The sequence below is a fragment of the Microtus oregoni genome, unplaced genomic scaffold (genome assembly GCF_018167655.1).
Source record: "Microtus oregoni isolate MIOR12 unplaced genomic scaffold, Mior012 000045F_ref0000178, whole genome shotgun sequence".
In the NCBI taxonomy this organism is placed as follows: domain Eukaryota; kingdom Metazoa; phylum Chordata; class Mammalia; order Rodentia; family Cricetidae; genus Microtus; species Microtus oregoni.
The window spans coordinates 1301818-1319152 of NW_024543219.1; the positions used below are offsets into that span (position 1 = coordinate 1301818).

Here is a 17335-nt window from a genome sequence, read left to right on the forward strand (position 1 = left end):
GTGATGGTTCACAGAATCTGGAGCACACCGCACAGTCTGTAGTCAGTTTAGTGGACCAAGGAGTCCTTTCCAGGCCCCTTAGTTGGCCTGTGCCTTGTCTGTTTCTTCCAGGCAGCTCAGCTGGTCTGAGCCTCTTCTGAGCAGCTCAGTGGGCTCAAAATATCTTTCAGCACAGTCCTTATTATTTGTAGATTCTTGGGAAGGGAAGAGCCTAGTGAATCTGATCAGCTTCAGGGACTTCCTGAAGCCTTTGGGTTGTTTACCTCCGAAGCTTGCTTCCCTGAAGCATGGAATGTATCACTTCCCCTTAGAAAATCCTGCATCTTAATGAACAAACTTTCCTTCTAGATGAAAGGTTTTACATAGAGGAAATTACCGCATACCAGCATTGTATTTCCTTAATTATGACTATTAAAGATATTCAGGTCATTTGCTGTTTTGTGTAACTTCCAGAGTCATATTTGGTTTGTGTCTTGGCTGAAAAATGTTTACAGTCACTCCCCTCTGAGTCTTGTGCTAAGAAATCTGGGCACATTAGCATAAAGGCTAAGTCTTCACCCCTGGGGGCTGAGTAGTAAAGGAGTAACATGGACAATGTAGAAAGTAGGGATGCACTTATTGTAAACTGTGCCATTGTATATAGTTCTGTGGATGTATATGCAAGAGAGTCACCAATTCCAGGCCTAGAGTGCTGGTGAATGCAGTGAAGGCATGGACAGAATTTGGATTCCAGGGCTCCGAGAGTTCCTGAAGCTGAAGCTGACCCTTGGAGTTGAGGGACAGGTGGATGTGAGGGTGCAGTACTCACCTGTGAGTTTCTCAAGTTGAGGAGTCGTAGATTGGGAGATGTATGGCTGGTCCACAGCAGTGGGAGCTCATGGTCCATCTGGGTCAGGTCCCCGATACTGAGTAGAAAGGGACTCAGAGCTTAAGGGAGACGATGGGCTGGGATTGTGATGTAGGCTGAAAATGGGGGCTGGAGCAGAGAAGAGTTCTGCGAGCCAGCTTCTCGAGTTTGCAGTACTGGCGAGGCTGGGGAAGGTTACCCGCTGGGGGAAGGGAATGAGGTATATGTCCAGTTGGCAGGGACTTAGAGGAACAGTGGTTCAAGAAATACTACAATCCAGGAGCACTACCTCCAGGAGCAATGGATGTGAGTCTTACAGAAACATCACCTTTTGGGAGAGGTGTCTGATTTGGGATATCACATGTCCTTAGCTGGGTAAGAGAAGGGACGGGACAGAAGGAGAGATCCAGAAGCATGGGGAAGACACACAGCATTTAGGGCGTACCAGGGAGGCCTCCAGGCTCAGAAGAGTACTCATAGAAAGTGTGTGTTGGAGGGGCACTCATAACAAGTAGAAAAACAGCTGGTTGGTGGCCACCACGCAGCCCTTGAGTGACTGGAAATTGTTCGGTATGCCCGAGATGCGTCTGGTCTACTCTCCTCCTCAGCCCTCATTCACTCAGGACTGAAACACTTCAAGTTCATTGTCTCTGAGCAGTCTGCACACAAAGACCATCCTGACAGGTATTTTCACACTCTACCACCTCTGAAGCAGCTGTGAACATCCGCAGCCCATTTACTGGTAGGCACAGCCAACCCTTGCAGCTGCGCTCACCCCAGCTTCTGTCTTTTTGTAATGAAGTGGTGAGGAGACCATGGGAGAGTAGCTCAGATTTGGGTAGAGTCCCAAGGCTAGGGTTTAGATCAGGATTATTAAAAGTCCAAGCTTTCTCCAAGTTCCCTTGTACCCTGGATGATTTTTCAGGATATAATGTTATTCTTCTAGATCACATATTAATATTACAGCTTTGGAGATCAGGCTGACTATAATTTATATCAGAACATCACCATTATGTCTTCAGGGGACGAGATGAGTCTATGCCGTTCACATCCCGTGACCGTCACAGGGCACTTCCCTGCCCTCTGTGTTACAAAGCTTGGCAAGACTTACTGTTGTTGACATACGGAGAGCGATAGAAGACCCCAGAAACATCTGTGCTAGGCTTGCTGTCCCTTTAGGGCTGAAACAGCAGGAACAATGAAATTTTGAAAGGAATATAAAATAACACACACAGCTGAAAGCCGTTCTGTTCATGAAATAACACTGTTCTACATTTGAGTTTTGGACGGCGGTGGGGAAGCTGGGTGCCCCTAGGGTTCTTGAGTTTCCACTGTGTCTCCCTCACCTTCCAGAGCTCCCTCAGTTCATGCTTAGTGTGGTTATACACGGCGAACACTCAGATCTTTTCTGTTGGTCGGCTTACGGGGAAAGAGGTAATCAATAATTACAGGAAACACTGATTATAACAAAGCATACATTGTTTTGCGACTCACATATAAATGAGTTTATGTATTCTTTGGTGTGAGGAAGGTACATCCATTATTAAAATATTTATTTTTATTTAATTTGTATAGGCATTTTGCTTGCATAAATTTCTGTGTGCCATGTGTGGCCAGTGTTTGCAGAGGCCAGAAGAGAGAAGAGGGTGTCAGATCCCCTGGAACTGGAATTAGAGGTGGTTGTGGGCCACTCTGTGGGTACTGGGACTTAAACTCAGGTCTTCTGCAGGAATAGCCAGCGCTCTTAACCGCTGACCCAGCCCTGTTATTTTAAAGACAGAGCAACTAAAGCACAGTGTTGAACTAACCCCAGCTTAGCTTACAAATCTAGAAGGAGCAAAAACCAGACTGAAATCCAGGTTGACACACTCCAGGCTTATTCCGACAAACATTCTGATGTTCTCTTTCTCAGGAGGGATAAGAGGTATACAATTCACGTCAGGTTCCAGTGTTGTGCAAAATCTTCGAGTTTGACCCATTTTTTATTGTGGTACCAGACATCAAAGTGATAGTGTCCTCTAAGAGTTTTGTAAAGGAACTTATTATTCTAATAGGAATTGGGCATTAAAAACTCGTGGTTGCAAGCAGACATATTTGGAAAAGGGGGTGAGTGTGCCAGACTTGGCTTTCCATGCTGGGTGCGTGTCAAAGCCCGGAGTGTTAGGTTGTTTCCTTATGTTGAAGGAAAAGTCGGTTTTCCTAACTCTGGTGACAGGCTGATTTTCAGTGACTTCAGCTAACTGACAGGCTCACGGAAGTGACAGATTTTGTCATTTTCTTTTTCCTTCCTGAAAATTTAATGACTCAGTTAAACACAATCTTTAAAAACTTTGAATAATCAGTCTTGTAACAGAAGAGCTCCTGGCTCTCAGCATGAGGTCAGAGTTGGGTGTGCTGTCCCAGGAGCCTGCCTGTGGTGCTTGACCAAGGCAACTATTGTAAGTGACAGCATTTAATTGGATGCTTACTTACAGTTTCTGAGGCTTAGTTTATTATCAGCATGGTGGCATACAGTCTGATGCTGGAGCAGTAGCTGAAAACTACATCCTGATCAGTAAGTACAGAGAGAGACTCTGGTCTTGGCGTGGGCTTTTGAAATCTCAAAATCCATCCCTGGTGACACACTTCCTCCAACAAGGCCACCCCTCTTAATCCTTCTAATTCTTGCAAATATTGTCACTTTTGATGACTAAGCATTCAAATATATGAGTAATTCTTATTCAAAGTGCCACAGGTGAGTTCTTTAAACTCTGGGATGCTTACTCAAGAGTATGATGCATCTTTTAATTCCATCCTTAATTTGGAAGAGAAATAGTATTTTTCATTTCCATCCTTGTATGTGGTTGTCTTATTCAGTGTCTCCTTACCTTTACCCAAGCCTGTTCTGTGATGGTTACTGATTTTCAATACCGGTTTACAGAATTCAACAAAAGCTCCTCTCAAGAGGTCGAACGTCGAGAAGGTAACCAACGTGCAGATCTTGGTGCTGTTTGGCATCCTCCTGGTCATGGCCCTGGTGAGCTCGGTGGGGGCCCTGTTCTGGAATGGGTCCCATGGTGGAAAGAGCTGGTACATCAAGAAGATGGGTGAGTGCTGGGGTGGCTGCTGCTGCCTTCTGTGGGACAAGCCTCTGGGAAGGTCCTCCCACGTAGGGTCTGTGGGTGATAGCCATGCCCTCTCTGTTCCCATGGCTACCCTGCCTATGCCAGATCTTCTTGAAGAGAGAACAGATTAGGAATCACAAGGAACAGAAATGAATATGGGTGTATCTGGGGACTGCTTAGGCTCTAATAATAGTTTCTCAGCTTTTTTTTTTTTTTTTTTTTTTGAGACAGGATTTCTCTGTGTATTTCTGGCTGTCGTGAAACTTACTCTGTAGGCCAGGCTGGCCTCAAACTCACAGAGATTCGCCTCCCTTTGCCTCCCTGAGTGCTGGGATTAGAGGCAAGTGCCACCAACCACCACCCGACTTCTCAGCTACTTTTAAAGACACTCTCTCATGGTTGCTCTAGGGATGACAACATGATTTTGAGACAGGATTTCTCTGTGTATCTCTGGCTGTCATGAAACTCACTCTGTAGCCCAGGCTGGCCTCAAACTCACAAAGATTCGCCTCCCTTTGCCTCCCTGAGTGCTGGGATTAGAGGCAAGTGCCACCAACCACCGCCCGACTTCTCAGCTACTTTTAAAGACACTCTCTCATGGTTGCTCTAGGGATGACAACATGAGCATCCTTTGCATTACTACTAGCTTAATTCACCAACACCAGACCAGCTCTCCCCTGCTCGTCCTATTATTTCCATATATATGCTGTGTGTATGTATTATCAACCTAACAACAGAGCATTATCACCAGTGCTTTGTATAATCTTGGATATCTTAAAGAGCTAAAAAAAAAATACATGCTTATGAAATTGTTTCTTTCAACCTACTTGTTTACCATTCCTGGTAGTCCCCATGTCTTCCTGTGGATGAGTTACTAGCTAGTATCACCTCCTTGCTTCGTCCATCTCCCTGTCTCCTTGCTTTCTGTGCCGGCATCTAGATTGTCCATAGTCACGGTCTTCTGTGCTGACCAGGGTGAACTTAGTAGCGTTCTTCCCTGGCTACCCCCAGTTTTCTGTTTTTCTCCCTGCTATTATATAGGAACACCTGCCTTCCTTGACCACTAGCCACTGATATCTATTGTTTTTTAGTGGGCATTGCATATAGTGTTTTCCAAACTCCATTCCTATGATGTGAGTTCCCAAGGTGTTCCTGTCCTACGCTAGGGTAGAATGTCTGCAGCTGGGGTAAGGGCACATAGGTGATGGTAGTCAAACCAGTAGCCACTGCCACCCCCTAGAGCAGAACCAGCACAAAGGCCCGTGAGTGACATAATAGCCCAAGGCACAACTGTTCTTACAAGAGTTGGCAGATTTTCTTAATATGTGCACTTGATCCATTTTTTTTTGAGACTTAACTTGATTTTGATGATTCTGTCTCATTTTGCTGCTTGGCTAGGAAATAGAAGGAAGATCTGCCATTCTGTGATCTCAGCAAATCAAGAAAAATAATATAATTTAGGGATAAAAGATTTTATGATAAATCTTAAAACTTTAAGGTATCGCCTTGGCATTATTGTGATTGATTTCTCGATTATTTTTAAATAGATTTAGACATGATTTTTTACTTCTCCAGTTTCTTTAAGCATAAGACTCTCAGGTTTTGAAAGGCAGAAAATCTTATGTTGCTTGTTTGTTTTTAAACAGCATCTCATGTGGTATAGGCTGGCCTCGGACTCAGTCTGTAGCTGAGGTTAGCCTTTGATTCCTAGTCTTCCTGCCTCCACTTTGCAAATGCTGGGATTACAGACTGGAGCCCCCGTGCCTGTTGCTCCTTTACGAACATGGGCACGTGACTAAGGTTTGAGTCATAGTTGATCAGATCACTTGGTGTTGGTTTTTGTTATGTGGCTTGTTTCAGACACAAGACTGGTTCATATTAATGTAGTTGTCTAAGTAAACATGTGGTATGAACACAGCTTTGGGGAAACAGGCGCTTGAATTGTTCTGATCACTCCAGGCTCCAGTGTCAAGAGTGTGGTGGTGTTCAGGGAGACATGGTCCATACATGCACCTACTCAGAGAAGTCAGTTTCACGTTCTGCTGCCTCTGTTGGTGCTTGGATTTTACTTCCTACCAAATCTGGTCCCGTCTTAACTTCCTTTTCATTGTTCTTGTTTGGCTGAACATTTTACATAAGGGTAGATATTCTCCTTTTATGGACATCTTTGGTTTTTGATTGAATACTCTTGGGTTCTGAGGCTTTCCGTGTAGGAGGTTCCTCTGCATAGTCACGGCTCTTTGACATCATATGTGGTCATACGTAGCGTTATAAAGCATTTTTGACTAGTATTAAGCCATCAAGTTTTAATTCATTAATAAATTTTATTGGCAGACAAATCTTATCCCTACACAAATGCTGTACTCTGGGGCCACTTGAGTCACTGGCACTTAGGAGTCCTGTTCACCGGCTCCTTGACTGCCTGAGAGAAGCAGGTAGTAAAGCAGTATGCCAGCCAAGAGGGCTACCAGCTGGAGAGTGGAAGGCCAGAGTGGACAGAAATGAAAGGTTGGGGAGGTCAACTGGCCAGCCAGGGCTTGCTTCCCTTCCCATCACCCTCCGGAATTCCAGGGCTCATCATCTGCTACCCTGTGTCAAGCCCTCCTGCTGAGATACTCATCTGTGGCTTGGAGCCCTCACAAATTCCTGATTCCCAGCTTCAGTCTTCAGCTTGTCTCCTCTGGAGCATCCTGTTGTTCCTGCCCTATTGACTAACCCCCTTTGTAATAGCCACATCCTCCTTTGAGGCCAAAGAAGTGCATTCCCCTCTGCTTCCTCCTCTGCCTCCTTCCCCAACCTCTAAAGAGAAGCTAGCACTGCCTACAGGGACTGAATTCAAATAGTCTTAGGAGTTTGAACTGGCACAGTAACCCCTCAGTTTCAAGATGGGTACACAGGTTTTTTTTTTTTTTGATGTGAGCATTTTTTAGAGTTGGGGGAAGTCTAAAATAAAATGGAAAGAAACGAGATGTAGACTTCTACTAAAGCTGTGTGGATGTCTTGGCTTTTATCCATAGACACGAGCTCAGATAATTTTGGATACAACTTGCTGACATTTATCATCCTGTACAACAATCTGATTCCCATCAGCCTGCTGGTGACGCTGGAGGTTGTGAAGTACACGCAAGCTCTCTTCATAAACTGGGTGAGTTTCAAAGCGGTGCATGGAACATGAGCTACTGGGCGCCTGCCAGCCTCCGCTTTCTAGTGTACTCCCTGAGCAGCCTTTGTCATTTCATTGCATCCCAGAAAAGAAGTAACAGGGGCTCTTTATTATTAGGTCATGGATTAAGCCAGCCAAACTGATGACTGGCAAGCCATGCCATAACCCCAGGGGTGGGGAGAATGGGGGAGGATGCTCAGTGCGTGCTTGTCATCTGGGCACCATGGCTGTGCTTCCCAAGTCTCCTTTATGCATGAAAAGGCCTCTCAAGTGTGCTCACCAGAGTGTCCATCCTGCATGGATTTCAGTATGACAGTCATCCTGGATGGATTTTAGGGGTTAAGGTGGGGTTCTTAAGGGACTGCCATGGCCATGGCCATTAAGCACTGGGTCTTTTCAACGTTTTTTCTTTCCAAACCAGGCACTTTCATGTGTGTATTGCTTTGATTTTCCCAAGCCTCTGAGTGAGCATTGACCAAACGCACAGCTAGAGCACAAGCCGATCGTCTTGAACCCAAACCTAAATACCGTGGTCATGTTGTGTCACGGGGCTTGCTAGCCTAATTGCAACTTCATTTTTCAACCCGAGTTACAAGTTAGCATTTGAATGAAAAATGAAAAGATTTGAAGTTGCCAGGGTCTGTGGTAATCTTAATGAAATATTAGAATTACATGTTTTCTGAAGGCTTCCTACCTCCTTCCTTCCTTCCCCCATGTTCTCTTTCAGGACACAGATATGTATTATATTGAAAACGACACTCCTGCTATGGCCAGGACATCGAACCTTAATGAAGAGCTTGGGCAGGTGAGAGCCTCTTTGGGGACTTTGGGGACTTTGGGGACAGTGCTATGAGCAGGAAGCCAGTGTTTGCGGAGGAGCCCTGGGGAGATATCCTGCATGACTGTGTTTGTGACATCTGGTCTGCAGGTGGCGGTGAATGCAGCTGTCACTTGGTTTTGGAGGCACATGTAGATCGTTTTGCCAAGAACATATCTGGGGAAAAAGTACAGAACGTTGTACAGCAATATAATGTTAGGTTGGACCCTTTTAAATGTGTTTCTTAGAACAGATGACAAGGGAAACGGGGAGGGCAATGGCTGCTAGACCGCTCCACAATGCATATGGGGCCATTAGAAGGACAGGGATCCTGACATAGTTCAGAGAGTCAGCGACTTTTGTATCTTTGTCTTGATTTCTGCTTGTCTCTCCTTTCATGTTGCATTATGTCTGCCTCTTCCATTGGATCACTGCAGCCTATAGCCTTTTTGAATACATAATACTTACTCTTGACCTAAAGTAATTAAAAACTATGATTTTTTTTATTTTATGCACCTTAAGCTTCCCAACAATCCTATGGGAGGGTAGCATGCTGCATCTTCATTTTCTAGATAAGAAAATAATTAACTTACCTCAGGAAAGCTGGTTCCCAGGACACCCGCCTCATGGCCCTCTGGGAAGATGTAAACCTGACTTGTCATTTTCTGGGCCAGAGTTGGGCCAGGTGCCCTCTTCCTCTTCTCCCTGATTAAGGACAAAGTCAGTTCTGGATTTGTGCTGGAGCGTTTTTGAGTTCATTGCTAGAAAGCTGAAGCTCAAATCTGTCATTCTGGTTTTGCAACAAAACGTAATTCTGCAGTCACATTTTCCCTTCCTTCCTTCCTTCCTTCCTTCCTTCCTTCCTTCCTTCCTTCCTTCCTGTCTTCTGGTTTTTTTCGAGACAGAGTTTCTCTGTAGCTTTGGAGCCTGTCCTGGAACTAGCTCTTGTAGACCAGGCTGGCCTCTAACTCAGAGAGATCTGCTGCCTCTGCCTCCCGAGTGCTGGGATTAAAGGCATTACTTGTTTATTTGGTGGAGGAAAGAGATTGTCATTTAGAGAGAATACTGTCATAAAGCAGAAAGCTTCCTCAGTGAGGCCGCATCCCTGTTTTCACCCGAGCACCAGTACTTCAGGTATACATGATGAGAAGCAGAATCCAGGGCTACCTGTCTATCATCTTTCATCTGTATTTCTGTCTAAATATCTACCTATCCACCCATACCATCCATCTATCCATCCATCTATCTATCTATCTATCTATCTATCTATCTATCTATCTATCTATCTATCTATTATCTATCTATCCATCCATCCATCTCTATCATCTATCTATCTATCTATCTATCTATCTATCTATCTATCTATCTATCTATCTATCTATCTCTGTATCATGTGTTATCATTTGTCTGTCTGTCTGTCTGTCTATCTATCATCTACCTGAATTGTTTCTTCCTTCAATGACATTGTCATTGGTAAAATTCTACTCCTATAACAATCCACGAGTTGCCGCTTTTGAATCCTTCCCAGTATTTCCAGGCAACATTAGTGTCTGTCTGCTCTTTTCTCTTAAGCATTCTTTCCAAACACACACACACACACACACACACACACACACACACACAGTGAAATGACAATGTGATTAGTTAAAGAAATGACAATGTGATTAGTTAAATGGTATCTGAGTCCATCTGGAGCAGGTGTGAGCCCTGTGTAGTCAGCCAACTGCAGGTCAAAAGTGTGATGGTGCCTATGATGGTTACGCCTGTACCAAATATACACAGAAGTTTCTTGTCACTGTTCCCCAGCTACTACAGTATGACACTTCTAATGTCTTGTCATACGCCATCTAAGATTATGCGAAACACACCAGAGGTTGTATGTAAGTTTTATACAAACACTACACCATTTTATATACTGGACTAGAGCATATGATAATTTTGGTACCCATTGGGGTTCTTAGAACTGCCCCTGGGGATATTTAGGGACAACTACATTTGTAGCCTTCAGTGAGCTTTGTCAGTTCCCAGGGCTAAGTATATGGTTGTTCTCGTGTGCTGTGGTCCAGCCTCGATGGAATTTGCACATTCCAGGGGAGGGCATGTGGATTAGAAATGCCAGGCACACAGAACAGAGATACAAAAAAAATTAGACAGAGACACAGAACAGAACTGGGAGGTCAGTCCAGTGAATACTGAATTCACCTGTGTTTATTTTCCATATGATTATATACCACAATCCAAAAAAGCGTGGGGGAAGGGGAGAAGACAAGACTGCTTTTACATGACACAGAAAGCAAACAGAACAATTGCCTCTCCAATACCTGAAGCACCATGCACCTATACCCTGAGTTAAGAATTCTGTTTTTTAGGCGGAATATTCAGCAGTCACACCTTAGGCCAAGCTTGCTGTAGGCAGCCATTCCCTAGGTCAAACCTCCTGTCTTATCCTTGAAGGAGCAGGAATAGGTCTGAACTCTCTGATCTTTGGTCAAAGTGGAATGGATCCGCTTCTGTGGGCTCCCACAATATGCCATTGAACTGACCCAGCAAGATGGACTGAAGATGTTTAAGAAAGTGCCCAGGATGAAATGCCCTGTCCTGACCAGGCATGGGTGGGGGTTACCTAAGGAGGAGAGGTGAAAAGTCAAGAGCGAGAGGGATCACAAATTCTGTAATTTATTATAAGATTTTCCTTTTTACTCTGTTGATAATCTTCCAATTCTTCTTTAAAAAAAGACAGAAGGAACTAATTCTATTGTGTTTTTAATGTTTCTAGATTTTGCTCTGTGTGAAACATAAAATTTCTTGTTAATTGAAAACAACAAATATTAATTATCCCATTGATCAATATGATCAGCATGTATACATGTTTTGAAATATCATGTATATATCATATATATATATATAATTATTATTTTTAGATAAGTTTCCATGTAAAGGGCATGGAAAGCTGCTTGTCATGATTTTATAATTATGTAATCTTAAAAAACTATTTTAATTAAAATGTAATTGTATCACTTTGCCCTTCCCTTTCCTTCCTCCAATCCCTCCCTACACAAATTCTTTCCGTACTTTTATCAAGTCAATTCCTTCTCAAATTGATGGACTCTTTCTTTGACTATTATTGTTACATATATATTTATATAACTGCATAAGCATGCAAATACAACCTACTGAGTCCACTTAGTGCTACTGTGCATATATGATTAGGGATGACCACTTGGTATTAGACAACCGATTAAGAGGCTCATCCCTGGGAAAAACTAGTTTTCTCTCAGAAGGTGTGCTGGCTAGTTTTTAGGTCAGCTTGACACCAGCTAAAGTTATTTTGGAAGAGGGAATGCAAACTGAGAAAAATGATACCATCAGATTGGCAAGGTGTTGGTGCATGTTCTTGATTGATGATTAGTGTGGGACAGCCCAGTTCACTGTGGGGCATGCTACCCTTGGGCTGGCGGTCCTGAGCAAGCCATGGAGAGCAAGCTAGTAAGCAGCATCCCTCCGTGGCCTCTGCATCAGCACCTGTCTCCAGCTTGCTGTCCTGACTTCCTGCTCTGACTTCCTTCAGTGACGGAGTGTAGCCTAAGAGTTGGAAGGTGAAGTAAACTCTCCCTCCCCAGACGCTTTTGGTCACGGTGTTTTACTATGGAAATAGAAACCCCAAGACAGCAGCCACTAGTTACCTCTAGTTCTTTGTCTAGGAGTGCAGTCAGGTGAGGTTTTTCTCTTTCCGTGTTAGCTCTCTGTTGGATTGTCATTGTTGAGGTCTGCTAACAGCCTTGTTGTCGAGGTACCTTGGGTTTAGCTTCCCTGTCATTTCCAGGAGACACTGTCTCACAGCAGACTTCCTGTTCCTCTGGCTCTTCCAGTCTTCTCATCTCCTTTTCCTCAATGATCCCTGAGCCTTAGGAATAGGAGTGTGTTGTAGAAATATCCCTTGGGGTTGGGCTCCCCTGTTGATCTCTGTATTTTGACCAGGTGTGGTTTTCTGTGGTGATCTCTGTCTGCTGCAGAGAGCAGGTTCTTTGATGAGGGGTGAGAGCTACACTTAACTCTGAGTATAGGCATTTAGAATTTAGTTAGGAGTTATGCTTGTCGGGCCAGGCATGGTAGCACAATGCCTTTATTTCCAGCACTTGGGAGGCAGAAACAGGAAGACATGTTAGTTCAAGGGTAAAAAAGCAGGTTCCAGGCCAGCCATGGCTATACCGTAAAAAACAGACAGACAGACAAACAAACAAACAAACAAACAGCTAGGAGATATGCTGGTCTGGGGTGGTGGGCGTTCTTCTAAAATCTGTGACCCTACTAGCCCCAGGTAGTTGGTTAGGTTCCATCCTGTTGATGCCTTAGATTCAATTAGACAGCTGTTGGCTACTGCCAAAATCTGAGCGCCTTTATTGCACCTTTAAGGGTATCTTGCCATGGTGACCATTGTTAATCTAGTCAGGGGATGGACTCTTAAAAAGAATTGCATCTTTTGTGAGACCTGAATGCCGAGTGACAGACCTGTGGTGACACTTATGGACTCGAAACTCTCAACCTTTGCTGTGACACCTCTGCGGGGGGCAGACCGTGACCCTTTCCCAGGGTCGCATATCAGGATATCTGCATATCAGTATTTATATTACAATTCTTAGCAGTCACAAAATTGCAGTTATGAAGTAGCAACAAAATAATTCTATGTTTGGGGGGTCAGCACAACACGAGGAACTGTATTAAAAGGTTGCAGCATTAGGAAGCTGGAGAACCACTGTGATAGACAGTGGCCAGGGCAGTTATGGAAGCTTTTATTCTTTATTTCCCAGCTTTTAGGATTAGTAACAGAAAAGCTTTTGCAAATGGTCTGTGATTTAAGGTGCATGATTTATGTGTTTACTTTTGTGGACTCTCATTTAAACGTCATTCTGATTTACAGACATACGAGACAACTTATTTCTTGATCCTTGCATCTTATGACATTCTTTTGAAATCCTGACTGCTCTTAGGAGGCGAGAGGGAGGGGGAGGGGAAGTGGGGGGAGTGAGAGGGAAATGGGAGGAGGTGGAAATTTTTAATAAATAAAAAAAGAAAAAATATAAAATATGGAGTGTTTTGACCATGTGTGTATCTGTGTCCCCACGTAATACCTGGTGCTCTCAGAATTCAGAATTCATTGCGTCCCCTGGGACTGGAGTTGCAGATGGTTGTGACCTCCCCTGTGGGTGCTGGGTGCTCTAGAAGAACAGCTATCTCTTAACCTTGAGCCACCCCTATCGCCCCTTATTCATTTCATTCGTCTTCTGCTTAGGTCAAATACCTGTTTTCCGACAAGACTGGAACGCTAACGTGCAATATCATGAACTTCAAGAAGTGTAGCATTGCCGGCGTGACCTATGGGTGAGCGCGCTTATCAGTTCCAGGAAATCGCATTTCAAGTCCCCCAGCAAGGCACAGGAGTTTCTGTCTTGTCAAGTGTTGTGAGTGGTTTGGGTGTGTAGCTGCTATTAAATAGGTGTGAAACTTATTGAAGTCCCTGGGAACGTGTTTCTTCACCTTTCCTGAGAGGTAGCGGGCACCTGTGGGTTTGTATGTGTATGTAAGAACTGACTTACTGCTGACCGCTCTGTTCTCTCCTGCCAGCCACTTTCCAGAACTAGCCAGAGAGCCGTCCTCAGATGACTTCTGGTAAGTAGAGTCCAGGACGTCTTACTTCCTTAGCTGGGATGCATCAGGACAGTTTTAGGTCTAAGTGTAAGTTGTGAGTATGCTAGTTTGAAAAAGAGCCAGGATAAGATTTAAATGGAGACATGGGTTAAATCCACGCCACTAAGCCTTTGCTATCAACAATATGCCTCTTGTCCAGTCCTTTCGTTTCCAGCCATCTGCAACTTTGTACTTATTTTCTTCAGATTCCTGTGGTTCAAAATAATACTTTTATACTAATTAAGAATTATAGACATTGTAGGACTTTGTATCTCTGGGGAAGATTCAGCCCCCTGCCCTTTTGTGGCCGTTCCATCCCCCCAGGTCGTCTTCCCAGAGCCCATCCCCCAAAACCATTTTACCAACCTCCCCCCATCTTTCCCAGCCCTTGGAAGTGCTTATCATTTTCTGTATTTCTTTAGCATACAAACTTAAACTACAACCCTTGGGTAGGCTGTGCTTTCTTTATTGTGTTGGGTGGTTAATTCACTTTCTGTTGGGCCACTTCTGTCTGTAAATTCCTCTTATTAATATTTGGGAAATGTCCTTGTGTTATTTCCGTAATATCTGTCTCCCCTCCTGTCTCTGAGTTGATCCTCTGATTTTGTTATCTGTCTTGCCTTCTTGCCATGTATTTTTCATCATTCATTTTTAACCTTTCATCCTCCTTAATAATTTTTATGGATGCCTATTCCAATTTTAAGGAAGGCACTCCAATTCTTGCTCTTACTTGCCCCTTTCCTCTGCTCTGTCTCCTGTGCCCAACATCTGCCTCTAGATTTTCTTCACAAACTTGGTGACCACTGGCTGTGGGCTTATATTAAATTTTTTTTTTTTTTGATTTTTAGAGACAGGGTTTCTCCGTAGCTTTTGGTTCCTGTCCTGGAACTAGCTCTTGTAGACCAGGCTGGCCTCGAACTCACAGAGTTCCACCTGCCTCTGCCTCCCGAGTGCTGGGATTAAAGGCGTGCACCACCACCGCCCGGCATCTTAAAAATTTTTTAATCTTTAGTTTTCTTTTGTGTGAATGGGTGTTTTGCCTGCATGTGTGTCTGTGCACCGTGAGCCTGCAGTGCCCTCGGAGGCCAGAAGAGGGTGCTCCATCACCTGGGATTGTACTTACAGACATTTGTGAGCCACCATGTGGGTACTGGAAATTGAACCTGGGTCCTCTGGAAGAGCAGTCAATGCTCTTAACCACTGAGTCGTCTGTGCGGAAAGCATTTTCATTGTGGCAAGCATAGTAAATGGAAAACCAACCATTTCAACCATTTGAGACCAGTTAAAAGAGGAGTTTTGATTTCCCGGTAAAATCCCAAAAGCACAGGGTTTTCTCCATGACCTCCAAGATGGAAGTTCCCCAACACAGTGCACACAATTCAGGGACCAATACAACTCATGATTGCCCTGTCTACTTCTGATAGCAGGGTCATTCAGTGCTCTGTATCCTGTGAATATGGACATCTGTTTACTAATATACGTCTGTCATCGCAGCATCGTGAGGGGTGTTTCCATTGCCTCTAAAGTCCTTGCTCTGCCTGTCCACCCCCCTGTCATAAACAGCCCACCCTCAGTAGCCACTGGGATTTCTCCTATCTCTGTGGTTTTGTCTTCTCCAGAAAGGCAGTGCTGGGATCCTACAGCATGCTGCCAGCTTAACTTGACTTCTTTTACTCGATATTCTACATTCCCTTATGGCCTTTCTTGGTTCAGCAGCTTCGTGTTCCTCGTGTTCCTTTCAAGTATCTTAAGTTCCTCACTTCATACATACCTCATACCTCTCACAGGTATCTGACATACTTCAAAGGTACGTCATGCTCCGCACAGGTACCGATACCCCTCACAAGTACCCATACCCCTCACAGGCACCTGATATTCATCACAGGTACCCATAACCCTCACAGGTATCTGATATTCATCACAGGTACCCATACCCCTCACAGGCACCTGATATCTATCACAGGTACCAGATGTCCATCACAGGTACCAGATGTCCATCACAGGTACCAGATAACCATCACAGGTACCTCGTGCCCCTCCCAGGTCCCTGATATCAATCACAGGTACCAGATGTCCATCACAGGTACCTCGTGCCCCTCCCAGGTACCTGATAGCCATCACAGGGCCCTGATGCCCTCACATCCCTCAGCTACCTGCCATGCATCACAGGTGTTTTGCACTCTTCACATGGCGCCCTTCTTCGGCTTTCTCTAGTGTCCTGTGGTAGTGTCAGCTGGCATTTCATATGTCCCCTCCCCATGAGCTAATAGTTGTTTCATCTGCTACATTAATCTCTGATATCCATTCACACTTAAGACTGGCATCAGTTGCCCTTTGGTCTTTCACTGTTGTGGTTTTGGAGAGTGGCTTGCAGGAGCTGGTGGAGATGAAGGTGTGTGTGAGGCTCTCGCTTGCTCCAGGCTGATGGTCCACAGCAATCATATCCAGTGTCTTCTCTTCTCCTTGCTCGCTGCCTTCTCTTCTCCATGTGCACTCTGGCTATGAATGATGAAGCATGGCACAGTCTTCCTCTGTTTCCCCAACGCCCCCAGATGAAGGCCATAGTGTTGGCACATAGCTTAGGATCCTTTCCCTTGTAAATCTGTTGGTTTCTATAAAAACTTGTAACACAGTTTCTTTATAGTAAAGTTTAGGGACCTGAGATGTTTTAAAGCTTGATATAATATTCACTATTCCTGACCCTTGAATGGTGAGTGTAAGACTATGAACTTTTTTTTATGGTTCTTTCTGAGGGTGGATTCTCTCTATGTGTGAGCTGACATGACTTTGAAATTGAATGAATGAATTTTGTTCTTTTTTCCAGCCGGATGGGTCCATGCCCCAGTGACTCATGCGACTTTAATGATCCCAGGCTGTTAAAGAACATCGAGGACCAACATGTGAGTGTGCCACTTCCCTCTAGGACAGAGAGTGGCTTGCGGTTCACTGTTTTATGTAACATATGCTGGCCTGATCTTCTACAAGTCTTAGCAGAGAATCACAGCTGCAGTGAGTTCATGAGTGAAACATCATTGTCCTGTCCAGAAGACAGCATCTCCCACTGAATGATGACCCATTTGAGGCAGGACGTTCACTACCATTACTTCCCAGCATTTTGTTCAGTTGCAACTATAAACGGAGCAGAGCTTTCATTTCCTGACTACAAGGTCCCCAATAATCACACAGAAACTTACATTAATTAAAAACTGTTTGACCTATAGTTGAGGCTTATTACTAACTTACATTTAAATTAACCCATTTCTATTAATCTATGCAATGCCACGTGGCCATGGCTTTTGTCTGTTCTCCAGCACACATTGCTGATCCAGCAGCTTGCTGGTGTCTGTCTCAGACTCTGCCCTTCGGTCTCCCTGTATTTTCAGTTTGGCTTTCCCGCCTGGCCTTATCCTGCCTTGTTACAGACCAAATCAGCTTCTTTATTAACCAGTGGGAGTAAAACATTATCAAAAACTTTAAAGGACCAGCCTCTAAAGCTTTCTCTCAGGATTCAAAAAAAGACACAACAATAAGCAAAAGGAAGAAATCTAGTCATGACACGTTCTTTCTATCCATTTCTTTCCTGTTCTCTATTCCAATTCTTCTGTCCTGTCTAACATTTCTTAGCTCTAATTCTCTGTCTCAATTCTAATTCCAACTCCAATTCTCTGCTACTTTCTCCTCCACCCCCCCCCCATTTTCCTATCTCTGCTAATTTCTGG

At 44.3% G+C, this 17335-nt stretch overlaps 1 protein-coding gene across 3 annotated transcripts in view; it reads left to right on the top strand.

Moving 5' to 3' along the window:
* Atp8a2 (ATPase phospholipid transporting 8A2) overlaps positions 1–17335 on the top strand; it is a 537082-nt gene that overhangs the window by 139509 nt on the left and 380238 nt on the right. For all 3 annotated transcript variants that reach the window (XM_041633810.1, XM_041633811.1, XM_041633812.1), the window contains exons 11-16: positions 3768–3933; positions 6969–7096; positions 7842–7919; positions 13222–13310; positions 13554–13598; positions 16441–16516. In XM_041633810.1, the coding sequence (XP_041489744.1) occupies positions 3768–3933; positions 6969–7096; positions 7842–7919; positions 13222–13310; positions 13554–13598; positions 16441–16516 (582 nt within the window). The remainder of the gene's footprint in view (positions 1–3767; positions 3934–6968; positions 7097–7841; positions 7920–13221; positions 13311–13553; positions 13599–16440; positions 16517–17335) is intronic.